Source organism: Lipotes vexillifer, unplaced genomic scaffold, assembly GCF_000442215.2.
Source record: "Lipotes vexillifer unplaced genomic scaffold, Lipotes_vexillifer_v1.1 scaffold545, whole genome shotgun sequence".
Classification (NCBI taxonomy): Eukaryota; Metazoa; Chordata; class Mammalia; order Artiodactyla; family Lipotidae; genus Lipotes; species Lipotes vexillifer.
Window position 1 is genome coordinate 2,480,621 of NW_006779129.1, and position 27,096 is coordinate 2,507,716.

General features: G+C 43.8%; 1 protein-coding gene across 1 annotated transcript in view; it reads left to right on the plus strand.

Moving 5' to 3' along the window:
• Positions 1-27,096, plus strand: part of HSF2BP (heat shock transcription factor 2 binding protein) — a gene marked incomplete at its 3' end in the record, with an annotated part of 47,283 nt that overhangs the window by 17,284 nt on the left and 2,903 nt on the right. The window contains exons 4-6 of the mRNA XM_007452514.1: positions 6,827-6,976; positions 8,627-8,759; positions 19,041-19,158. Of these exons, the coding sequence (XP_007452576.1) occupies positions 6,827-6,976; positions 8,627-8,759; positions 19,041-19,158 (401 nt within the window). The remainder of the gene's footprint in view (positions 1-6,826; positions 6,977-8,626; positions 8,760-19,040; positions 19,159-27,096) is intronic.

The window sequence follows — 27,096 nt, forward strand, 5'->3', positions numbered from 1 at the left end:
GGAAAGAGTTTTAGTCTCAAAACTGAGTTAGGTTGAGTGTCACACATTGAAAGCTGAAATTCTAGCTCAGTCATGTTCTGTTCAGATCATGATACACTAAGATGGACTCATGGTTAATTTGTCTGGACCTAAAAGTTTCATTGTCTGAAGGAAGTTGACCAGCAGGCAAGAAGGAATTTGATAAATGTGAACAATGCAATCCATTGGTTCTGTACTCCTTAAAATACCAAGACATCCTTGTTAAGGTTGAAGCCTAAATTGGGCAGGGTCTTAGATTTCCTATTTTTTTTAAATTGATAAGCATAGGAAAAAATGCATGTTTGGCTGGCATTTTAGATGTAATGCTTAAAAATAAGCCACTCAGGGAAAGTGCCAGAATAGAGGAAGAAATGGCTGTGGTAAAGTGGTGCCAGATCATCAGCATGTTATTGCCCAGACACTTTGACCTTAGTTAAAATGTGGGAATATTTTAGGTTAAACTATTACCTATTTCCAGTTAAGTCTCCTGCTTAATAGTCCCGCCAATTTAATACAGGTTGGAGCCCCTGCAAGTTTGCTGTGACAAGGCCCTGTCTCTTCCTGCTGTAGGGAACTGGCAGTTCCCTTTTCTGTGGCCTTTTCTGCCCAGGTCTGCACAGATCGTGAGGCTGGACTCTGGAAACTTACTTTGGAGTTGAGGAACTAGGAAAGAATCCAGGGCTAGATACTAAATTACAGTATTGCTAGTAAGTACTTCAGTTGGGGTAAAAGTCATTAAGGAGAAGGCAGACATCACTGAATCCAGCATGTAAGGAAAGATCAGAAAACAAAGTGTGGACTCAAAATTACAAAGGAGATGCTGGGTGAGAAGCAGCGCCTAACCTTCTAGAGGTTCGTCACTGGGACAAGAAAAGCTTGGTTCGTGCCCTCCATTGAGGTGTTTCCTCAGTGACAGTCTAATGGGGTCAATTTGGGCCCAGTTGGGCCTTGTTGTGATCTAAGGGGTGGGCCGGGAGAGTCCTGGCAATAGCAGCCTTTGAACTCAAGAGAAGAAAGTGCCAGTGAAGCTGTTGGAGGATGTCTGAATTACTATTTGAAGGACTGTGCTGCTACTGTAGGGTTAGCTGAGGCCTTCCACAACGTCTCTGCTGGCACAGCATTAAGTGCCTGGCCTGCTTTCCCGTGCGCATGGACTTGTTTCAGACAACGGGCAGAGTCACAGCGTTCTCTCTAAGGAGCCATGTTTCCCCGGCTTACCTATGGCTTCATCCTCTCTGTGTGTTTTCTTAGGGCAGCATCTTTCATAGTCAGTAAACTAACTTAAATATGGACTGCTATTTTTTCATTATCTATATTTTTAATTTGTTAGGAAAGAGTTGCTGCTTTTGTGATGATAAATGGGAAGTTGTTACAAACATTGTATATTATTTCAGGAAAGTTTTTAAAGAAAAATTAACTGATAGGATAGTTCAGTTATTATAATCAGAAATGAACTACACAAAGATTTTAAAGGAATCTTTAAAATTTTGTGCTTGCTATCCTGTTATGTATGAGTATTCGCTTTAGGTAAATATATCAGAGTTTGATTATTGTTTCTTTTTAAAATACAGCTTTATTGAGGTGTATTTTGTATACCATAAAATTCATCTGTTGTAAAAGTCTAGTTTGATAATTTTTAGTAGATTTATGCAGTTGTACAACTGTCACCCAAACCAGTTTGTGTTTTAGTTAAGACATTTTTTGAAATAATCATAGATTCACAGAAAGTTGCAGAAAGTCCAGGGAAGCCCAATACCCTTTACCCAGTTTCCTCCAGTGGTAAATAGCTTTCACAGCTACAGTTTAGGGAAACCAGGAGACTGACATCAGTGCCATCCACAGTGCTTGTGCAGGTTTCACCAGTTTTACCTAGACTTGTTTGAAGTTCACCAGTTTTGCCTGCACTTACTTATGTGTGTGAGCGTAGTTCTGTGCAGTTTTATCATGTGTAGTTTCATGAACTCACCTCTGCACTCAACATACAGCACCGTTGCCTCACCACAGAGACCCCGTCGCGCTACCCCGGTGCACCCATGCCCAGCCGCTTCCCCACGCCTGCCTCCTGGCAGCCACTGATGTATACAGTTGCCACACGGTATCTGTCTAATTCTCTTATTTCAAGAATGCCATAGAAATGGGATAATTCAGCCTATAACCTTTTGATATTGACTTTTTTCACTCAGATCCTTCCAAGCTGTTGCATGTATTAATAGTTTGCTTCTTTTGATTGCTGCATAGCATCCTAGGGTATGGAAATATCACAGTTTAAATATTCTCCCATTGAAGGACATTTGGGTTGTTTGCATTTTTTTTTTTTTTTTTTTTTTTTTTTTTTTTTGATATTGTGAAACATGTATGTTAGGTTTTTGTGTGAATATATGTTTTCATTACTTTGGGATAAATGCCCTAGAGTGCGATTGCCGGGTTCCGTGTCAGGTGCATGTTTAGTTTTGTAAGAAATTACCAAATTGTTTTCCAAAGTGGCTGTACCCTTTTACATTCTCACCAGCAAAGCATGAGCAATTCACTTCCTCCACACCCTAATTAGCATATGGTGTTCTCACTATTTTTTATTTTAGCTGTTCTGATAGATGTGTTGTAGTGATTCGCATTTCCCTGTTGGCTAATGTTGTTGAACATCTTTTCATGTACTTATTTGTTGTCTATATATTCTCTCCTGTGCAATATCTGTTTGTGTCTTTTGCCCATTTTCTAGTTGGATTTTTTTTAACTGTTAAATTTAAAGTGTTCTTAATATATTCTAGATAAAAGTCCTTTATTGGATATATGGTTTGCAGATATTTTCTCCCAGTGTGTGGCTTGTCTTTTCTTCTTCCTCACGGGGTCTTTCACAGAGCAGAAGTTTTAAATTTGGATGAAGTTCAACTTGTTGATTTTTGTTTTTATGGATTGTGCTTTTTATGTTATGTCTAAGAACTTTTCACCTAACCCTAGGTCCCAAAGATTTTCTCCTGTTTTATTCCCTAACAGTTTTATATTTTTATGTATTTTGTTTATGATTTGTTTTGAGTTAATTTTTGTATAAGATGTTAACGTCAAGGCTCTTTTTTTTCTTTTTCTTTTCTTTTTTTTTTCCGCCTATGATTGTCCATGGTATTTTTGGTCTTTTAGATTTTAGCCATTTTAATGGGTGTAATGGTATCTGATTGTGGTTTTAATTTGCATTTTCTTCATGACTGATTTTCTTGAACTTTTTTTTTGTGTTTATTATCCATTCATATATTTTCTTTGGTTAAATGTTTATTTAAATCTTTTGCCTTTTTAAAAAAATTTTCTTTGTCTGAGTTGGGTCTTTGTTGCTGCGTGCGGGCTTTCTCTAGTTGCAGCGAGCGGGGGCTACTCATTGTGGTGGCTTGTTGCAAAGCACAGGCTCTAGGCGTGTGGGCTTCAGTAGTTGTGGCATGAGGGCTCAGGAGCTGTGGCTCGTGGGCTTTAGACCACAGGCTCAGTAGTTGTGGTACACGGGCTTAGTTGCTCCGTGGCATGTGGGATCTTCCCAGACCAGGGCTCAAACCTGTTTTCCCTGCATTGGCAGGTGGATTCTTAACCACTGCGCCACCAGGGAAGTCCCGCCTATTTTTAATTTAATTTGTCTTATTTTTGAGTTGTAAGTGTTCTTTATATATTCTTCATACAAGTCTTTTTTTTAGATATAGAAATATTTTCTTTCAGTCCATGGCTTGTCTTTCTACCTTCTTACTCGTGTCTTTTGAAGAGTAAAAGTTTTAAATTTTGATGAAGTTCAATTTATAATTGTTTTTTTTTTGGCTGCACTGTGCTGCTTGTGGGATCTTAGTTCCAGGACGCTGGCCGTGAAAGCACTGAGTCCTAACCACTGGACCACCAGGGAATTCCCATCAATTTATAATTTTTAATGGTGTTTTAATTTTTTAATGGTATGATTTTGTTGTGATATCTAATAAACATTTGCCTAACGCAAGGTCACAGAGGTTTTCTTCTAGAAATTTTACATTTAGGTCTGTGATTCATTTTGAGGTTTTTTTTTTTTTCACATATGAATATCCAGTTGTTTCAGCATCATTTGCTGAAAATACTGCTTTTTTCCTTGAATTGCCTTGGCAGCTTTTAAAAAATCAGTTGCCATACGTGTCAGTGTTTCATTGATCTGTATGTTTATCCTTATGCCGTTACCACAGTGGTTTGATTTCTGTAGATTTGTTTTGTTTTGTTTTGAAATCAGGTGGTGTTAGTCCTCTAACATTGCTTTTCTTTTTCAAACTTTTTTTTTTGCATTTCCATATGAATTTTAGAATCAGATGATTACTGTGCAGATAAGCCTGCTGAAATGTTGATAGGGACTGTGTTGGATCTGTAGATCAGTTTGGGGGAAATTACCCTCTTACCAATATTGAATCTTCCAGCCCTTGAACATGGTAAACGCTTCCATTTATTTGGATCTTTACTTTTTCTCAATAATGCTTCGTAGTTTTTACTGTACAGGGCTTGAACTAATTTTCTTAAATTTGTTCCTAAGTATATTCTCATTTTTGGTGTTATTGTGAATGGAATTATTTTCTTTTGAGTTCCTCTTGATATTATTGTACTGTTTGTGCAGCCCTGTGTCAGGGCATATATCTGCCTGTAACCACCAAATGTGACCATAGAAGACAGTTCTGACGGTTACTCTCAACAGTTCTTATTGATCTTAGAGAAGAGCCACCATAACCAGACTAGTCAGAATTCAGCCTACTTCAACTGTGAGAAAAGCCAGAATTCTGAAGGAAATGCTGTGATACAGTTTTTGCATGTGTCACCTTGGCTTGAGTGGCTGAAGCGCAAATCAAGGAGTCTAGGCAACTGTTGTGATGAAGCCAGATATTAAAAACCCAGAGTTAATAAATCACGTAAAGCAGTTTTAGCATGTGTCATAGGCTCAGTGACCATTTTTCTCCTAAAGTAAATGTGACTCTATGTGTGAAGGTGTATGAAGCTCTGATTACCAAATGCATTGTCCCCAGGTAGATATGAATGCCACCCTAGGCCAAGTTACAAAGTCGACAAAGTTCGATTTGTGGTCCGCTGCTCCCTTATCTCCACTAGGCGAAAAGCCCCTCTACTTTAATTGTCCTGCACTCACCTCTGTAGAAGAAAAAGTTAAAACATCTCATATGCTTTAACTTTGTGGGCTATTGAGCTAATTATACTTCGGTATAAATGAAGTTAGGTTTTTTTCTTTTTTAAGGCCATAGGCATGGTTACAGGAGAGGGATAGCTCTTTCTTTTTTTAAAAATTAATTAGTTTATTTTTGGCTGCACTGGCTCTTCGTTGCTGCATGCAGGCTTTCTCTAGTTGCGGTGAGCGGGGGCTACTCTTCGTTGCAGTGCGCGGGCTTCTCACTGCGGTGGCTTCTCTTGTTGTGAAGCACCGGCTCTAGGCACGTGGGCTCAGTAGTTGTGGCACGAGGGCTTAGTAGTTGTGGCTGGTGGGCTCTAGAGCGCAGGCTCAGTAGTTGTGGTACACGGGCTTAGCTGCTCTGCGGCATGTGGGATCTTCCTGGACCAGGGATCGAACCTGTGTCCCCTGCATTGGCAGGCGGATTCTTAACCACTGCACCACAAAGGAAGTTGCCAGATCTTTAATATTTTAACTCTCATGTATTCTCCACTGCTGGGTCTTGCCTAATCTCCACTGAGCTGACCATTAGCAGAATTTAGATGAATCTGGCCTATTCCTCTCCCCCATCCTCTAGTCCTGGAATGAACTGATTCTCCTTAAGCTGCTGCTCTCTTGGCCAGTTTTTGTAACTAAGACAGCCTGTCATCTACCCTTCTGTGATGAATTCACCTGGCCACGATCTTCTACCCCACGAGGTTTTTGACCAAGGATATAACCTATATCACACTGTATTCCCACATGCCAAGCCCCAGACCAGGGCTTGAACCCAGGTCCCCTGCGTTGGCAGGCAGATTCTTAACCACTGCGCCACCAGGGAAGTACCAGGTTTTTTTATTTTTGAGTTTATCTATTATTAAGTAAGGAAATGCTCTTATCTTTTAAGGGAACTTCAGGTAACAAGGAATAGTGAAACTGGTGTTGACAGTTGGGGCGGGCAGGAAGCCCCACATCACCCAAGACCCACCTGAAGGTGAACCTTTAGGAGTGCTTGTGTGGTCAGAGGTGACATGGGGGGACAGTTCACTTGTTAAGAGCCCTGGATTCAGAAGCCCAGCGCTGGTGGGAGGCTGAGAAATCTTGCCTGGCCTCTGTCTTCTTGTTATGCTGGTGCTTAGCTTGCTGGTTCAGGGCACGCCAGGGAGGCCCTTGCTTCTCACTCCTCTCCTGCCTCTGCTCCCGTCTTTCCTGCCTGGTCTTGGCTCTGTCACGTGGCATTTTTATAGTGGAGTGAGCCACTTGGCGGCGGCAGGCACCTTTATTAGAAATACTGCTCTATGTGGGGACTGCTGTGTTAGCTTGTTACTTTCTTGGGGTGTCCTAGTTGGTGCTGTCCTGGGTATAGCCACGTGGGACCTGAGATGCCTCATCGTCCATCTTACTTAAAAGAAGATGAATTCAAGTCTTTGGCAGTATTTATAAACTCTAATGTGGTAGTATGTTCTTTTCTGTGGCTGTTATTTTTGCCTCTGAAGTTTTTAAAAAACGTATGCATTATGCCTCTCTAAGGGCTAGTTTACATTTGCCAACTGTTTACTATATTCTATGTGCATTTCTTTTCTTTAAAAATATCTTTGAAAGAGGAAACACAGTAGAGGGATTTTGAGGTTGAATGCTGTCCATTTTTCTGATTTTATTTTCTTTTGATTTCAGGAGAAACTGGCTCTTCGACAGCAGCTGAATGAAGCAAAGCAGCAACTCCTGCAGCAGGCAGAGTACTGTACAGGAATGGGTGCAGCAGCCTGTACCATTTTGTGGGGTGTCTCCAGCAGTGAGGAAGTGGTCAAAGCCATTCTGGGAGGAGTAAGCACGCCCACGGGCTGTCTGGACATTGTTGAGTAGTGCTTGTGTAACTTAGAGGACACAGTGCATCTATTAAGGCGCCTACAGACTAACTCCATTTCTTTTGTTCATCAGATAGTTTTGGAATACCATCTGTGTAGGGCCCACTGTAACTGGTCTCGGGGGGATATGTAAAATGAATGAAATAAGATCCCTTCTCTCCCAGAATCTGTATGGTGTTTGTGGAGATAGTTCCACTTCAGTATTATTACTTGACATTATATGCATTTAACAAAGTTTAAAGTGCTTTTACGTATGTTATTCCAGGGGTAATATGATATTTAATTGCCTGAATGTTATATGTTAATAGCATGTGAGTGCACACAGACATCAAGGAACTTCACAGAGGAAGAGAGATTTTAAATGAACCTTGATTAACTTGCACAGGCGGCAGTGGCAGGAAGTGAAGAGGGTCCCTCAGGAGGGGAGAGGTAGAGCAGTCAGAGACCTGCAGTGAGACACAGGGACAGTGTGTGGGTCATCTGACACAGGGTGGAGGGTCAGTGTGGTTGATGATTTGTCCAGTGGGTGCTAGGATGGGATTCCTTAAGGCTTTTTGAGTGAAAAAGTGATAGGACAGGAGGGGAATTTGGGCAGCTCAACCTGACAGTGAGTGAGGATGGAGGGAGGGTGGGGTTGTGGGTGTGGAGACTGGCCAGGAAGAGTACGTGGAAGGCCGCCCCCCAGTAGAATAGGGGGTGGGAAATGGAGAGCTGTGTGGGTGAGGCAGGACTTGTGACAGGGTGGTGTCCATGGCGGAGAGGACAGAAGGAGCCCGGGAGGACTGTTATCTGACTCTGGGAGAATCGAGTGGTCCTGAATGGCAAACCATCCACCAAGGGCGGATGGTTGGCGGGAGGCCAGTAGTATGTTACTCATCATTTGTAGAAATAAAAAGAGTGGAGGGACTAAATGTATTTTAAAGTTTACTGAGCTTTCTTAAGGTATAACTTACGTGTCATAAAATTCATTTATTTGTAAGTGTACAATGTAGTGTTTTCTAGCTAATTTTTGGAGGTGTGTAATCATCCCCACAGTCCACTCTTAGGATATTTATATCACCCCATGCAGTTCCCTTGTGACATGTGTAAATGCATTGGTTTTCAAACTATTCCTTAGAACCCTGCCCCTACCAAGGAAGTGCTTTCAAGGTTCTGGGAACTTGGAAACTCTTTTTGCCGAGTAATGAAGACTGAAACTGTCAGATGAGCCTGTTATGTGTTGCGGTTTCAGTTAAGATTTTATTTGAAAAACAATTTCTGCCAAAGGTTTGAAAACCTCTGGTTTCATGCCTAGAATAGAGAACATATTTTTCTACTATATTTCTAGTATATTTTTGGGTGAATTCAACCCAGTACTTCTATCATTGTATAAATTTGAACTGTTTCCCTCATGTATTTTACTGTATCAGTCTTCAGGGTAATTTTTCTACATGCCCCAAAACTTCTTTTTTTCTGATTTTTTCATTGGGAAGTTTTAATGAGGGAATAGATTTAAAAATATTGCTTCTGTAATTAAAACCAGAGTCTTTCCTCTGTGTCCTGCACTTTGAAAGTGTTTTCCTACTGGTATTTGTGAAAGGGTGTGACATTTCCATTTCTGAACTTTCAGGATAAAGCTTTGAAGTTTTTCAACATCACTGGTCAAACAATGGAGAGTTTTGTGAAGTCACTGGATGGGGATGTCAAGGAGCTGGATTCTGATGAAAATCAGTTTGTTTTTGCTTTGGCTGGAATCGTAACAAGTGAGTAATTCTCTTCAAACGTAGAACTCGCTTTCAGAAGTGAGTTCCAGAGCAGTGATCACAGTCGGGGTGTGTGTGCATAAACACCTCTCAGGAACATTTCAAATAGGCTCCTGCCCTGGAGAATCTGACTCGGTAAATTGCGGGTGGGGACCAGGTGTATGTTGTGAAACATCACTCCAGGTGATTCTGATAGGTATCGGTGAGTAGCAACGAGTAGTCTTAGGAGCACAGGGTGAGTTTGCACATTCTGGTCAGTTCTCTACGTTGACAGAAGTCAAAACTGTAAGTTTAGCTACTTGTTATTTGGAATCATCATCACTTACTAATGTCTAGCTAAAGTAAAAGCCTTAAGCAGAGCTTAAGTTAAACTCTTGCTGTTGTTTTGGTGTTGTAACTAAAGAATTCCAAAACCCTAAATTGTCTCTTTAGTAAAATTTTCCCAAAGATTATAGTTAGATAGAATTCTGTGGCAAAACTGCTGTAAAGGATAAAGCCAGACGGCTAAATAATTAATACTAATATCTTCAAATAGTAGGAGGTGGTATATACTAGGGAGTATTAAGGCTTTTTGTTCTAAAGTCAATGAAATAGTTAAATATAGAGCTATGACTTATTTTTTTACATTGCTTTTTCATCTCTGCTGTATGCTATGCGGTTCTCTGCTGGTAATGAGAGGGGAAATGTTCCATTTCTTCATCTACTGAAATCCTCACGAAGTAGATCTCATGTAGATGATTTCTTCATAATCCCTTAGAAATTGGTGATATTCTTCTGGGGCAGACGTTGAGACCCGGATGGTGTTCAGCCAGTCCTGATTTAGCCCGGCACTTTATCCGCTGGAGGACTGCAGAATGCACTTTCATCATAGCGCCTTCAGCTGGTGGAGGCTTGCACTGCTCCACCTTTTAATATTCCTTTAAGGTCTCGTTTTTAGCAGAAGGTATTTGCAGATTTAATGGTTAGATTTTCTGCTATTTGCAAGTGACCTCAAAGGTCTATGATGTGTGTGACTTTTCATTCTGCTGAGTTGTGAGTTGAGCTGCTTGAATTGCCAGCCTGTTGCCCAGCAGACAAGCTCAACCTGGCTTTGTTTTTCCCTGCCTGGTCGTGGGCATGTCCACATTCCCCTTATGCGCTGGCGAATCGTACGGGAAGATTACGTACTATGTTCGTGCTGCTCTGCAGAGGCGTTGGGGGCCTTATGTGTGTCAGATACCAAGACTGTGTCCCACGGGGAGTAGGCAGTACGCAGTACAGCAGACACCTTGGTTAGCTGTCAGATAGATCCTCTGCCTTCTAAAACAACGATTCTTCTTTTAAGTTTACCTACAGTAAACTCACCCATTACAGTTTTTTTCTCACCTTTTTGCAGTCCTGTGAGTTTTGGCAAATGCATGCAGTTGTGTCACCACCACAGTGAAGACATGGAACAGTTCCACTACCTCCGCCTCATTTCCCCATCTGCCCTGCCCCTTCCTTTTGTAGCCAACCCCTCTGCCCACCAGCAGCCCCAGGCAGCCGCTCGTCTGGCAATTTGCTACACCTTTTAGCTGATTTTTCTGGCTGGCTTATCTGGCATCCAGCGCCTGCCCCAGGTGAGCAAGTGCTTGCCTCACAGCTCTCCTTGCAGCACCTACCTTTTCTTATTTTTCATATCAGTTGGTTGACCTTTCAGCCTCAACTCTGATGTGTTCGAGATAAGTTGTGAGTTTTGAATTATCTAAACTGCCCCTTTTAAAGAATGGAGGTGTAGCTCTTTTCAGTTTACTGTATCCTAAGCAAAAAGTGGATGTCAAGGATTTGCTTAAACATTGAAATTATGAAATTTCTTACTCATCCATAGTCACTGTTCTTAATAATAGATTAAAATAGTATAAAGTGTCTGGATTTTCAGGCCCAGCTAGTCCACTTCCCAGGATGTAAATTCTCTGGACTTTATTTTCCTTATCGGCGAAGTGGAAGAGTAATACCTGCTCGGACTACCTTACACATTGTTGTGAATGTTACTGAGCTATGGTGAAGTGGTAACACATTGTAAACCAAGGTCCTGTTTGACATGGGGGTGCGATTGTTTCCAACAACTCTTTTGTAAAAAAATAAATTTATTTATTTATTTATGGCTGCATTGGGTCTTTGTTGTTGGGTCTTCATCGCTGCGTGCAGGCTTTCTCTAGTTGCGGCGAGTGGGGTCTGCTCTTCGTTGTGGTGCGCGGGCTTCTCATTGTGGTGGCTTCTGTTGTTGCAGAGCTCGGGCTGTAGGTGCACGGGCTTCAGTAGTTGTGGCATGCAGGCTCAGTAGTTGTGGCTCGCGGGCTATAGAGCACAGGCTCAGTAGTTGTGGCTCATGGGCTTAGTTGCTCCACCGCATGTGGGATCTTCCCAGACCAGGGCTTGAACCCCTGTCCCCTGCATTGGCAGGCGGATACTTAGCCACTGTGCCACCAGGGAAGTCCCTCCAACAACTTTTATAAGTGGACAAATATAGAACTTAAAAGAAGATGGCAAATTATTATCACAGCCCTGTGAAGATTGACTTGCTTAGCTTGCAAGTGGAAAACTTATTTTTCGAACGACTTTTTGACTATTTGAAAGTCACAGTTGCACTCGTTGCCTCTTAATTCTGGGTTTATTCATTCAAACAATGTTAGGTAATGATTACAGAATCAAAATTACCTTTTTTTCTTTTCTTTTTTGCCACACTGCATGGCTTGCAGGATCTTAGTTCCCCAACCAGGATGGAACCCAGACCCTGGCAGTGAAAGCACCGAGTCCTAACCACGGGACCGCCAGGGAACTCCCCCAAATTACTTCTTGATTGTTGATAATGTATGGCAGGACTGGATCCAGCTTATCTTTTGTGGACATAACAGTCCCACAGAGTTGACAGCAGAGCGCCCTGGGTCAGCAAGCAGCACTGCTCCTGGCTCCTCCAGCTCAGGGGAGCAGTGCGGAGGGTGGGCGGGATTGAGGCCCAGTGTCCAGTTCTGCTTCTACCACCGACCAGCCCTGTGTTCTTGACTCTGTGACCCTCAGCTTCATCTTCTGAGAAAAGAGTCTTAGACCCCAGATGATGACTGAGGTCTGCCCCAGCCCTGGACTTGTGCGGCTGCTTTGAGAAAAGGGGGCCGTGAGCCTTGCCTCCTGGATCAGGTGACAGGCTCTGAGTGGCAGTGGGTCTTTGGTGTGTGCCGTGTCATTGAGTTAATGTCCCTAGAGCAGAGCTTCTCAGCCTCGGCAGTAGAATTCTCTGTTATGGGGAGTGTTCTGTGCATCGTAGGAGTTCAGAAACATCCCTAGACTCTACCCGTTAGAGGCCAGAAGCAACCCCCAGGTGTGACAACCGAGAATGTCTCCAGATGTTGCCAGTTGTGTCCTGGGGGCAAAATCATCCTCCCTTGCCACTTGGAGACCACTGCCCTAGAGCACCGCCTTAACCCATCATGTACATAGACAGAAAGGTTTATGATACTTATGATATTAGAGGTAATTGTTGAGAGAGATTTTGAGATTGCTGAAGGCTGTTTTGGTTTCTCTGTCCCCTGGGCATGCTTCTGACATGTTTGATTTAGTCTAGTCTAGTCATATAACTGGTCTTCGCCAATTCAGGAGAATTTGGTATCTGTCATCTGCAATATCCAGTTAATCACAGAAATTCTCTTAATCGTCTTTCAGTGGTTTGTCTTGGATAATTTGGGTTACTGTGTAATCTTTCCTTAGATAATGCCCTTCCTTCAGTTGCCAGAGTATGGCCTAGATAATGAGCTGTTGTTTTGTGGAATTGGAGTGTTTCTTTGGAAGCTCATCTCCCTTCTTAGCAACCTCGGTGAGGAGATAAACACAGTCAGCCTTAGAGTTTTCCAGACTAATGGAATGTAAGAGGAGGTTATGTATGTGTTGGATCAGAAGGACCCCACAAAGAGCTCCACTGTATCCTTAAGATCTGGGATTAAGACTTGAGAGAAGCAGGATAGAACTTCAGTGAATCCCTGGGGATATAACTTTCAGGGTGAATTGTTGATTTTTCTAGGGGAAGGCAAGTAAATTGGCCAATTTTATAGAATGTGACACTAAAGAGACCTGAGCATTAATCTGTTCCTGTAAAGAAGTGGCTCCAGGCAGGACGGAGAAGAGGAATTGTTCACAGATTTTGGACAAATCCATATCCTCAACCATTGGAGTTTTTTTTTTAAGCAGGTAGCATTAAGCGATTGTGGGGCTGGTACAAGGAATTACTAGTCCTTTTTCTATTAAGCTGGTCATTGGTGGCCTATGGCCTTTCGTGGCTTTAGCTCTAGAGAAGATGAGGTAAAGATGAGAAGAATCATCTGGAGTCTTTTGGCTTTTGCCCCAGTTGTTTAACTCTGTCCATAGAACCGGGATTCTGGGACTATAGTTAATTCTTTGGTTATTTCTTGAATCTTACATAGTATATGAGCAAATAATATTGAGATCGGCTATAATTTGCGTATAGGAGAATTTTCTGGGACTTCTGAACATTATCCTCTGTAGTGCCTTTTCTTTATCTGTTCCATTTACAAAATAACGTCTGTCCATTAAACTTTGCAGGGGCTGTGTCCCAGAGAAGAGAGGAGTGTCTTTCTGGTAATGGTCTCAGAGTCACAGTTACAGGTTGCGAGAAACAAAAGATGCCGGGAGTCTTTATTTCCTGAGAGTGCAGTTGCCTTTTAAGGGAAAGAATGTGAACAAATGGAAAGAACAGGAATTATGCTTGTAGATGAGCCGTAGGAAAGTTGGGGGTTCTGCTTGGAGCTGTTTCCTTCATGGTGGGTCAACAGGTGATAGCATTTGGCTGGCAGTGGCACTCTGTCACCATAGGCCTTGCCCTTAATTTTTTCTGTGACTGGGCGTCCTAAGGATCACAGCATGCTCACTCCATGGTGGAAACGTATCCAGCCTGGTGAGGTAGGTTTGGCAGGTGAAAGCGCGAGGAGGTTATAAGCGGTATGGGAACATTTCCCGGGAGTCATGTTGACACTGCAGACTGACAGCAGCAAACAGGGAAGGACAGTAGACTCACCTCTCTCAGCTGGACCTCAGGTTACAGGGTGTTTCTCTCTAGCCTGACTTCTCACCACAGAAGCCAGGTCACGCAAGTGGGAGAGAAGCTGGCTTCTGGTAGCCACTTCCCAGTGGGACTGGGCATTCCCTCCAGCTCTAAGGGGGTTTCCATACATAGTGAACAGAGGCAGTTTCCAGACTGAGATTACCCGTGGCCTTTGGCCCACTGCCCCACTCTGACAGCCAAATAATTGACTTGATAAGAAAGTACCACAGCAAATGCAAAGAAACAAAAACCAAACAGTAAATCAGAGTCACAGTATTCATAGAGGAAACTTTCATATGTTTCTTTCAAAAAATGTGATGTAGTGTTAGTGCTTCAGAAGAGCAGTTTATAGAGAACACGTCCAGGATGAGCAGTAGAGACTGAGTAATCCACTGAACATGACAGTCATATCCCCACTGTTACTATTACTATATTTACTTTTTAACAGCTTTATTGAGGTAAATATATACCGTACAATTTGCCAACTTAAAGTACGTAATTTGATGGCTTTAGTACATTCATATAATTGTGCATCCATCTCCACAGTCAATTTTTAAACATTTTCATCACCCAAAGAGAAGCTCTGCTAACCTCAGCCATCATTCCCCAATCCTGCCATTCTTCTAGCTTTAGGCAGCCAGTCTACTTTTTGTCTCTATAGATTTGCCTGTGCTGGACATTTCATATAATGGGACCATGTAACGTGGGGTCCTCTGTGACTGGCTTCTCTCGTGTAGCATAGTGTTCTCACGGTGTCCACGCCATGGCATGCACCAGCACTTCATTCCTGTCTGTGGCCGAATAATGCTCCATCGTTTGGCTACACCACACTTATCCATTCGTCAATCGATAGACATTCGGGCTGTTTCGACTTTCTGCTTATTATAAATAATGATGCTGTGAAAATTTGTGTAAAAGTTTTTGTGTAGATATATGTTTTCATTTCTCTTGGATATACAGCTAGGAGTGGAATTGCTGGGTCATATGATATGGCTTTTAGCGTTTGAGGAACTGTCAGACCATTTTTTGACAGTGGCTGCACCATTTTACATTCTCACCAGCAGTGCATGAGCTTTCTCCACATACTTGCCAACACTTTAAAGTTAGTTTTGCTTATAGCCATCCCTAGTGGGTATGAACTAGTACTTTGTCATGGTTTTGATCTGCATATCCCTGGTGGCTAACGACATTGAGCATCTTTTCATGTATTCATTGGCCATTTGAGTATCTTCTTTGGAGAAATGTCTATTCAAGTCCTTTGCCCATTCCAAAATTAAGTCATTTGAGGGACTTCCCTGGTGGTGCAGTGGGTAAGACTCCCTGCTCCCAATGCAGGGGGCCTGAGTTCAATTCCTGGTCAGGGAACTAGATCCCACATGCATGCTGCAACTAAGAGTTCGCATGCCACAACTAAGGAGCCTGCGTGCTGCAACTAAGGAGCTGGTGAGCTGCAACTAAGGAGCCCACAAGCTGCAAATAAGACCCAGTGCAACCAAATAAAAAGAAAAAAAAATGTCTGATACAGCCACTATGGAGAACAGTATGGAGGTTCCTTAAAAAACTACAAATAGAACTACCATACGACCCAGCAATCCCACTACTGGGTATATACCCTGAGAAAACCATAATTCAAAAAGAGTCATGTACCAAAGTGTTCATTGCAGCTCTATTTACAATAGCCAGGACATGGAAGCAACCTAAGTGTCCATCGACAGATGAATGGATAAAGAAGATGTGGCACATATATACAATGGAATATTACTCAACCATAAAAAGAAACGAATTTGACTTATTTGTAGAGAGGTGGATGGACCTAGAGTCTGTCATACAGAGTGAACTAAGTCAGAAAGAGAAAAACAAATACCATATGCTAACACATATATATGGAATCTAAGAAAAAAAAAAAGGTCATGAAGAACCTAGGGGCAAGATGGGAGTAAAGACACAGACCTACTAGAGCATGGACTTGAAGACATGGGGAGGGGGAAGAGTAAGCTGTGACAAAGCGAGAGAGAGGCATGGACATATACACACTTCCAAACGTAAGGTAGATATCTAGTGGGAAGCAGCCGCATAGCACAGGGAGATCAGCTCAGTGCTCTGTGACCACCTAGAGGGGTGGGATAGGGAGGGTGGGAGGGCGGGAGACGCAAGAGGGAAGAGATATGGGGACATATGTATATGTATAACTGATTCACTTTGTTATACAGCAGAAACTAACACACCATTGTAAAGCAATTATACTTCCATAAAGATGTTAAAAAAAATTGTCATTTGTCTTTTTATTATTGAGTTATAAGAGTTCTTTGTATATTCTAGATACCAGTCTCTTATCAGGCATATGATTTGCAAAACTTTTCTCATTCTGTAGTTGTCTTTTCACTTTCTTGATAGTGTCTTTTGAAGCAAAAAAGTTTTAATTTTTGATGATATCCAGTGTGTTTTTTCTTTAGTTGCTTGTGTTTTTGTTGTTATATCTAAGAAACCATTGTCTAATTCAAGGACATGAAGATTTACTCCTGTGTTTTCTTCTAAGAGTTTTATAATTTTAGCTCATACATTTAGGGGTTTGATCTATTTTGAGTTAATTTTTATGTATGGTGTGAGGTAGGGGTCCAGTTTTTATTTCTTTGCATGTGAATATTCAGTTGTCCCAGCACCATTTGTTAAAAAGATTATTCTTTTATCCTTTCTCCATTCAATTGTCCTGATCCCCTTCTTGAAAATCAGTTGATCATAAATTTGAGTGTTTATTTCTGGTCTCTCAATTCTACCATTGATCTGTATGACTGTCATTATGCCAGTACTTTATTGTTATTTCTATTGTTGAAAATAGGACAGAATTGTTACAACCTAAAGCAAAAATATCAGACATAATATGCCTCAACTCTTTATATTTTTTATCAGCATACATAATTCACACTAGTTTCATTTCTTAAATTATATAATTACTATGGTAACCTCTAGAAATATTTATAAACTTTAAAGAAAAATGAACCTAGGGAAAAAAAAGTACATTTTAACAGAAAATTAAACCAGCAATCCTTTGTAGTCCTATGGTTGACTCATAAGCATCCCAGACAGACTGACAAATACTGGAGCTATATGAGCAGGAATTTATTCCCGTTTATTTTACTTCATAGTTTGCTTGGAATGCAACATTGGCATTTGCTATTATAATACTGGATACATGACAGGGGACTTCATTTACCAGTAAATTTGTTCTGTTTTGTTGGGTGTCGTCGCCTGCTCTGATACAGTGTACTATTTTTCTTCAGTGATATATTAGTGATGTTCCTGTTATCTGTTGCTGGGTAACAAACTGCCCCCAAACTTTGTCTTTAAACAACGGTAGTCATTTGTTTTGCTCGGGAACCTGCAACTTTCTCAGGGCTTGGCAGGGGGGATTTGCTGCTACTCTGCTGTCTGGGGCCTCAGCTGGGGTGACTCAAATTGCTGAGGGATGGAACAGCTGGGGGCTAGTGGGACATCTTCCTATCCTAGTGTAGTCCCAGGCTTCTCCAACTGTGTGCTTTTTCTGTAGTCTGCATCACGGCAGCCTCAGGAGAGTCAGATTTCTTTCCTAGCGACCCAGGGCTCTTAGAGCAAGTGGCGAGAGACGGAGGTGGAAGCTGCCAGGCTCTTTCTGTCTTGCCTTGAAAGTCATGCAGCAGCTGTGCTGCATTCTGCTGGTCACACTGGAGTCTTAGGGCAGGAACAACCCAAGGTCTGCAGACCAGAGCCGTGGTTTGCTGGGATATCGTCTCTGGAAACTACTAAAGTATGTAGCTAGAATGTATGTTTTCCTGGGGGGTTCCCATATGTAGTCAGAACATGAAGAATGTCTTCCCCAAAAAACTACCTTAAAATGACTTTGAGTTTATGATGCCAAATGCTTCAATCCCCCCAAGTATTTCTTTAGTAAAACTAGAGTGTTTCATATGGTAGAAAATAGAGTCATCAGGTTCAAATTCATTGAACACAGAAGGTTACATTTTTATCAGTTAAGGGTCCTGTCTTCAGTAAAGTTATAGCTGTCATGAAATTATATACCAGATAGCAGCAATGCAAGGGAAGAGGCAAAAAGTGCTGGAAGGACAAGCAGAAATGGGGAAAAATCGGTTAGGTTTAGGAAACTTTCATATATCTCTTTTGATCCTCCTCAGCTCAGATAAACAAAAATAAATAGGAACGTCCAGGATCTGATTCCATAAAGTTGTTCTGGTAGCATAGATGAAATTTTATATTCTGCCATTAGGTTACCGTTAATCAAAGCAGAGCAAATCAGTGATAAAATTCATCTTCCATTCTCGATAGTTGTTAGCAAACTACAAATAGAAGAACACTTCCTTACACTGGTAGAGGATCCCTGCTGGGGTCATCTGGTAGACACCACACTTGCTTGTGAATTACTAGAAGCATCTCCACTGACGTCAGGAGGACGAGGATGCTGCTGCCCTTCTTGTCTCCACCCTGGCCGGCTCATTTGGGTTAGAAATTTTAGTCACTTTGAATCATGCTTTATTGTTAGACCTAGCTAAAGAAAAATCTTACCGACACATACATAAATATTCTGGATCACTGACGTGTCCTCACAGGTATTTGGGAATGTGATGGAGCCAGTGTTATCTGCCGCGGTGTCCATGGGAGCCCGTGTAGTGAATTGGTCTGGTCCCCATGCTGGTTCTGCAGGGCCTCAAGCGTGAAGAAACGTGATACTTGCTGACCCACAGCAGGATGTACAATTTAGAAAAATTTCTTTTTGGAATCAGTTTTTGTATTCTCTCTTGACCTCATGATTTCAGTTTGGTGTTCTGGTTTAGAGTCATTAGGATTTCACTCCCAGGGTTGAAAGTGGATTTTAGTGTCCTTGGTCCCAGATAAAGTAATCAGCCCCTACCTTCTGTTTGGACCCTGACTGCCCATAGCTGTTTAATCCAGTATTCTGAAGCCTGGTGTCCACTTGCTGTGCTGTGGTCAGGCTGCAGACATATTTAGACCCAGTGCTCTGTTCCACTACTGAGGCATTTGCTAATCACAACGGACGTCACTCACCGTTTTAGTAACTGCTGTAGTTGTCAGTTACCCTATCTGGGCTGTCAGCTCTGTGGGTAACTATTCTGTGTGTTCATTAAGTCTGCTAGGAGACAGACAGCAGCACGTCCTCTATCCTGGACAGACTTTTGACTCTTCGTTTCATCTTTATGTTGCAGATGTAGCTGCCATAGCAAGTGGTCGTGAATTCCTGGTTAACTCAAGTCGGGTGCTCTTGGACACCATACTGCAGCTTCTGGGAGACTTGAAGCCGGGACAGTGCACCAAACTCAAAGTGTACGGTGGATGATATTTAAAAGTTCATGTTTATTTACATAGTAGTTAGAATTTGCTGATTGGGCCCCTTTTTCAAGCAAATGCACTTAATTTGGCTGTAGTTCTAAAAAATAGAAGAAACAAATTTCCCAGAGAATTAAGGGATACACTCTCTATTCAATACTATTTTAGGAAAATAATATAAACAAAAGGAATGTTCCCACCTTAGGGCAATCACTGAGTCCCAAATGCTATCATGGGTGAACTTCAGCGTGAACTTAGAATAGGTGATGGTTTTGACAGCACCCCACTTCCAGGAGCCAGAATCCGGACTTATTTTCCACTGGTGCTTAAAAAATTACCACAAACTTATTGGCTGAAACAACACCTACTTCAAGGTCTGTAGGTCAGAGGTCTGAGTGGGCTTGGTTGGGTTACCTACAGGGTCTCAAGTGGCCCAAATCAAGGGTTGTCCAGGCAGGGCTCCTTTCCAGAGGCTCTGCACAAGAATCTCTTCCACGTACATCCAGGTTGCTGGAAGAATCCAATTCCCTGCGTTGATAGGACTCTGGTCCCTGTTTCGTTGCTGGCTGTCAGGCGGGGCCACGTTTAGCTTCCAGGGCTGACTGAATTCCTTATCACGTAACCTCACCCCATCTTCAAGTCACAACAGCTTGCCGAACCTTTCTTACACTTCAGAACCTCTTGGATTTCCTCCTCTTTTACCCGCCAGAGAAAACTCACTGTTTTTTTTTTTTTTTTTTTTACGGTACGCGGGCCTCTCACTGCTGTGGCCTCTCCCGTAGCGGAGCACAGGCTCCAGACACGCAGGCTCAGCGGCCATGGCTCATGGGCCCAGCCGCTCCGCAGCATGTGGGGTCTTCCCAGACTGGGGCACGAACTCATGTCCCCTGCATCGGCAGGCGGACTCTCAACCACTGCGCCACCAGGGAAGCCCAGCTCAGTTTTTGATGGGGTCATGGGTTTATATTTGGCATAACTGGATAAGCTCCCTTTTGATTAACTCAGAGTCAGCTGATTAGTAACCTTAATTGTATCTGCAGAGTCTCACTGCCTTGACCAGGCAACTTAATGTGACCAGGGTGTTGTATGTTGGTCTCGGGGATTAGGGCTGGAAACCTTGACCCATTTTAGGATTCCGCTACCACACCATTTATTTCAAGTGTTTGCTTTTACTTCTTGAGCACTTCATTAAATAGCTTCTCTAAGTCTTTGTAAGATACTTCTCATATCTGTGTCATCTTGGCCTTGGAATCTCTTGGTGGTCTTGTCCCACGTGAGTTGGGATTTTTCCTGTTTCTTTGTAGGCTGAGTAATTTTTGGATTGTATTGTGGACATTTGAATATTATGTTTTGAGACCCTGGGTCTTGCTTAAATCTTATGGGAGGTGTTGATGTTTTGTTTCAGCAGCGGTCAGCCTGGTTGGGTTCAGGTCACAAGTTCTGACCAGCCTTCTCTGTTTGTGGCTTCCATGTCAGTTCCATTTTTTTTTTTTTTTTTTTTTTTTTTTGGCCATCTTGCACAGCTTTTGGGATCTCAGTTCCCTGACCAGGGATTGAACCCCGGCCACGGCAGTGAACGTGCTGAATCCTAACCACTAGGCCACCAGGAAACTCCTTTCAGTTCCATTTTTAAGAAGCTTTTGCAGTGCTGTTGCTGTGAGGCTGATCCCTCACCATCGTCTCCTGATGCTCTGCCCCTCATGTATGTCCCTGTTTGGGACCTGGATGATAGTTGATATTTTTGTTCTCAGAGTCTTAGATATGCTGTTTATGATCAGATCTGCACGTGCATAGCTTGGGGTGAGGCCAGGAGTCTATAGACGACCTTGTGGGGTCACTTTCCTGAGCCTTTTTTTTTTTTTTTTTTTTTGGCGGTACGTGGGCCTCTCACTGTTGTGGCCTCTCCCGTTGTGAGCACAGGCTCCGGACGCGCAGGCTCAGCGGCCATGGCTCACAGGCCCAGCCGCTCCACGGCATGTGGGATCTTCCCGGACCAGGGCACGAACCCGTGTCCCCTGCATCGGCAGGCGGACTCTCAACCACTGCACCACCAGGGAAGCCCAATGCTGAGGTTTTATATGCCCTGAGGTCATGTTTCTGCAGCTAGGCCCAGTCAGGGCAAGAAGCAGGAGTTCAGAGGATCACATTTCCTTTCCACAGAGTTTGAGTTACCCGAGGACTCCCACTGCCAGCACGGTCACTGCTGCGAGATCCCGCTGCTACTCCTCGAGCCTGAGCAGAGGGCTTCTCCTGGTGCTCTCTCTGTGTGGTTCGTGCCACCCTGGGTTTGGGGGCTGAGTGGTAAACTCTTGGTTTGGTGGTTCTTAAAATTCTGGTCTTCTTCCCAATCCACCTGCAGAGACATCTACTTGCTTACTTGACAGTCTTCCATCTGACCCCCAAGCACAGCCGTGTGCGGGCTGTCAGCCTCAGACCCCTCTTGGGATCCCTGTGCAAAGTGGCCTGAGGCAGGTCTTGCTGCTCCGTTCTCTGTGGCCGCCTTCTGATATGCACACTGTATACCCACTTTCTCCATCACTGCTAACGTCCAGCCTGAGTCCTCCAGAACTAGGACCCTTCTTGTACTACAAGCAAACTTCCTTTTCTTTTTGGCCTCTCCACACCTTGACTGTAGTTTGCCTTTTTCTTGGGGATTTTGCTTTCCTTGCCACCTTCATGATCAAAGGCTGCTCATTTTTAGCAGCTTGGGTGCCTCAGACCCAGAGATGGGGATTTTTAAAAATAATTATTTAGAGCAGTTTTAGTTTCACAACAAAACTGAGAGGAAGATGCAAAGATTTCCCATATACCCCTGTCCCCCCCGCCCCCCATGCGTAGCCTTCCCTGTTATCACCGTCACTCACCAGAACGGTGCATTTTTTACCGAGGGTGAACCTACTTTGGCACATCATAGTCACCCAAAGACCATAGTTTACCTAAGAGTTTACTCTTGGTGTTGTCCATTCAGTGGATTTGGACAGATACATTATGACACACATTCATTATTACAATAGCATACAGAGGGCTCTGGGTTTATCATCACGTGGGTTTCCAGCCTCTGAGGTGGTGAGCCCGTCGTGGTCCTTAGGCACATGCTCTCTTGCTCAGCTCCCTCCTCCCATCACTCCCCGAACCTCGCCGAGACTCCTGCTGCTTACTGCTTCTCTTTCCTCCACGGCCTCCCCTCCGTCCAGCTAACCTGGACCCTCACCACCATCTCCTGATGCTCTGGCCTTGGACCGGCCATCCACCTTCTCCCTTCCTAGCTGCGGCGATGCGGAGGAGAAGCTTTCAGATGCACAGAGTCGTGCCGTGTCACCCTCGCCTGGTCCTGAGTCCCCCTGGAACCCTCTTCTGCATCCTTATCGGTGCCACTTTCGTCTCCACCGTGGCCGGGTCAGACTCAGACTCTCTCTGTGACGCCGACCCCTGCGCTGCCCTTCGGTCCTCTGTGGGGCAGGGGCACTTATCCCAGCAGGTGGCTCTCCTTCCTGCTGCCCAGGGCGAGCCGAGGGCTGTGGGCCTGAGCTTTCTCGTCTCTCTGCCTCACTTGTTTATACCCTCTCACCTTCACTTTCTTCTCTCATGTGGCCTTTTGGGGTTTCCACCTCTGGCTTTGATTAGCTGTGCTTTTGATTAGTTGCCCTCTGGGATTTTGCTCAATTAGCTGTCATCTCTTGCTTCGGCATTTCCAAGTTCTCCCTCCCACTGGCTCCTTTTCAGCTGACTTTCTCCCAGCTGTGCTGTGATCACCTTCAGCGGCGCCCTAGGGTCCATATCAGAGCATTTCCAGCTCTGCTAGGATTTGGGTGGCTTTGGATTTTCCACGACATGGCACATTTTCCCGGAATGAAGGGCTGGCTTATGTTGCTCTGTTCCTTTTGCTTCCCTTGAAGTCCCCATGGGCCCTTGGGGTTAGTGGCCCTTTATAACAGACTTGATTCTACCGAGGGGCCCCAGGGCCACCTCTTTGGTGACAAGTGGGACATTGTTGTGACTTGGCCTCTGTGAGTTCTTTCAGGGTTACATCTTCTCAGGCCATTTAATTTCTCGACAGCTCCAGTTTATCTGCCTTTTTTTTTGGAAGACCCTTTTTAAACTCTCCAAATCTAGAAACTTCCAGCATCTGGTGGTGAGACACCAGCTGGCCCTGAGGGCCTCTCAAGGTGCTTTTTGCTGCCAGCAGGAGGGCTGGGTTGCTGCTTGCTGTGGTGGTGTATCTTTTAAGCCTTGGCTTCCGTACCTTCAAGGGGATGACCTTCTTGCTACACCAACCTGTGTTCTCTGTTGATAATTTTTAACGTGCACATCAGCCTCTCAGGTGTCTGCTCCATATGGCCACTTGATAGGACTGTGGGCAACCCCAGGCCGGCCCTAGACCAGGCTCCATCTGCCAAGGCTGGGGAAGTCAGTGCTGCCTGGCAGGGGCTCTTGTCCACCTCTTCTCTGTGCATTTCTTCTTACTTAGCCAGCATTCAGGGTGTGAAGTGTCCGGAGGTTCCCCATCCTCACCAGCATCGGTCCTTTTCCTTCCACCTCCAACCACGGGGCATCAGCCTGGTGCACAGAGCGTCTGGTACAGGCAGTTTCTGTGCTGTGTCTGGGGTTGTACCCTAACCTTGGGATTCTGAGGGCCACCAGGTGTCGTGCTGGCCTTGAGCCTGGTACAATGGACCCTCAGAAACTCTTGACTGTGGCTTGTTTCCCCACTGCTGTCGTGTGACACTGGTGTTGCCGTTCTCCTTGACACTCAGTAAGAGCTGGACAAACACAATTTTTGTTTCTCATCGGAGATCTGGATTTCAGGAATTAGGATTACTTCCAGCCTTTTAAATTCTCCCTGGTTTCCTTTGCACTTAACTTTCTCATTAACTTTGTCTCATTGCCCATCCTTCATTATGATTTTACCAGTCCTTATTGACACAGGCCTGGGACAGGTAACCCACTTCTGCATGCTTACTCCAGGAAAAGTTCTACCCATAAACCCCAGGACATGTGTGCAGAAATGTCATAGCAGCTGTTTGTTATAGCACACACTAGGAACTGACCTAAACCTCTGTCAGCTGGAGAATAGAGAAATAAATTGTGATCAGTATGTTGGGACTCATCAGTGAAAATACGTTTGAGCTATACAAATCAACACGGACAGACCTCTCGCGGTGGTGGGGAAGATTACTGCGGTATGCGCTGCTGATACAAGCGTGGAGAACAGGATCGTCAGGCTCTGTATATTTGCTGTAAAGTTATATGGAGATGCACGCCTCTCTCCCGTAGCAAATGAGGATAGTGGTTCCCACCTCCCTGAAGTCCGAGTTCAGATAGAGTTCATGAAGGGGATTTGACCATGGTGAGGAGGTTTCTTTCTTAACCAGGGAGGTGGGTGTCATGTTGTTCTGTCTTTGTGTGTGTCTTCTCTGTTAAGTAATAGATAAAAATTAATCTAAGGTACTTGATTAGGATTACGTATGGTACATATAGGCCACAGATTTTTAAGCTCTGACTTGACTGGGGAGAGGGCCCGAGTCTAAAACAAGCATGTTCACTAGTCAGTTACTATATCCTCTTTAAAAATTGGTGGGGGGGCTTCCCTGGTGGCGCAGTGGTTGAGAGTCCGTCTGCTGATGCAGGGGACACGGGTTTGTGCCCCGGTCCGGGAAGATCCCACGTGCCGCGGAGCGGCTGGGCCCGTGAGCCATGGCCGCTGACCCTGCGTGTCCGGAGCCTGTGCTCCGCAACGGGAGAGGCCACAACAGTGAGAGGCCCACGTACCGCAAAAAAAAAAAAATTGGTGGGCCTCTAACTGCGAGTTTCTGTCCGTCATTTGGTCTGAAGTGTCTGACTGTATTGCTCTGCCAATTGCTTCTTTCTCATGTAACATGTGCAGTCTTCTCTAAGAATTGTATTACTCTTTGTTCCTTAAAATTACTTGATGGTGCTAATTTGGCTACTTTAGATTTTAGTCAGTTTTGGATGACTGATTTGTGGGTTATGTTTCAGGCCAGTAGACATCACAAGTCATGCCTTTTGGTTTATTCTTATGGTTGGCTTGTTTTGAAGTACTGGGTGTGTTTATTCTTTGTTGCTTCTAGGTTACAAGTTATAATTTCTTTTACAAGGAAGAACAAGGTAGCTCACTCGCATCAACTTTACTTTGAGCACCTCAGCCTTGGACGTCAGACTGTCTGGGGCGGGCAGCTTTCTGACGTCTCACCAGGAGAGCCCGCTCAGCCTCCAGGTGCAGGCCTCGTGTATCTAGGTGGAGAGAGGGCTTGTCATTCAAGGAGGGTTACTTGCGTAGCATTTTAAGTTTACTACTACCTTTATTTTAGCATTGCTTTCAGTCCTTTTATCATCAATGTCAGATGCCTCTAAAATTCTCAAGACTGCAGAGATGGGGAATTGCTCTTTTGCAGCCCATTAATCCATTTATAATGTATCTTCTGCTTAGGTTCGTGGTAGAAAGCAGAATTTACCTACTTTTTTGTCATTGGAAGAAACAAATGACTCCTAGTACTGCAGTAGTTTGGGGAATGACATTTCCTTTCAGTGCTGAAGCAGCAGAAGGGCGAATTGAGTGGGCGGGGCCTCTTTTGACCTGACAGCTGGAACTTTGATACATTATTTACAGAGTGCTTTTGGTTGGAGTAGAAATGTTGGAATAGAAAGTATTTGCGTAAGAAACAGGAAGTGGTTCAGGGTTTGTTGTTTGCTAAGTCGTGGTGTGACCTTGGAGGATTCTCTGGTCTTCTGAAAGATGTAGCCTGGCAGTAACACGAGGTCAGGTGGCACCATGGCCGTGGCAATTACTTTTGTTCCATTTTAGCTTTTTTTTTTTTTAATATTTATTTATTTATTTTGGCTGTGCCGGGTTTTAGTTGTGGCACACGGAATCTTAGTTGCAACATGTAGGATCTAGTTTCCCGACCACGGATCAAACCCAGGGCCCCTGCACTGGGAGCGCAGAGTCACCCATTGGGCCACCAGGGAAGTCCCTCATTTTAACTTCTTAATGTTGGCTGATTGTGACCAAATATGAAATTTTAGAGACAGTTGTCAATTTGTGTTTTTGCCACCTCAAAGTTAAACAGCAGTCAATGAAGAATTTCAACTAGACATATTATCTGGAGTTTGCCCCATATTTCAGTCATCACCCAGGTATTAACTTTGCCTCTTAAGATCTAGAGAAGATTGGCTTATTTTGTTTTCATTCTCTAAAGCAGCGGTTGGCAAGCTTTCCTCTAAAGGGCCACATAGAATATTTTAGACTCTGTGGACCATGCGATCTCTGTTGCAGTGACTCACTCCTGCTGTTGTAGCCTGAAAGCAGCATAGGAAATACACTGAATTTTGAATTTTGAGGAATTCCAACTATCTGTGTTGGTGATCTGAACTTTTCTCTTCTTGAGATCCTGGATTAGAGATCTCAGAAAATTCTAGTTAATGTGTTGAATTTTCCTCATGAATATGACATTTGAACATCCCTTAATAACTCATTAAATGGTTACTAGTGCATAGATTTTGGATATCTGTAAAAATTGTCAGGAAAACTTGAAAGCATTTGTAATTTTGGCTCATTTTGTGGCCTATGGCGAGGTTGAAAATCGTAATTTGAGACCTGGGCATTACTGTTCTCAAGGGTGCTAGTCTGGTGTTCTCTTCTTGGACGGTAGCATTGCCTTGACTTTGAAAATGCCCATGGAAGTAGGAGAGACAGACCGTCTCCGCACGCTGCCCTGCTGAGACTCTCAATCGCTGGCAGCTGGTTCGCTTTCCATATTGAACCCGAGCGCTTATCATGTCCCAGGTACTGTACCAGCCTATGTGTCTGTAAAGACAAATCAGCCATGGAGCTTGCTTTTGACAAACAAAGCTTAGTGGGGAAACCAGCTACTTTTTTTTTTTTTTTTTTTTTTTTGCGGGCCCGTGGCCTCTCCC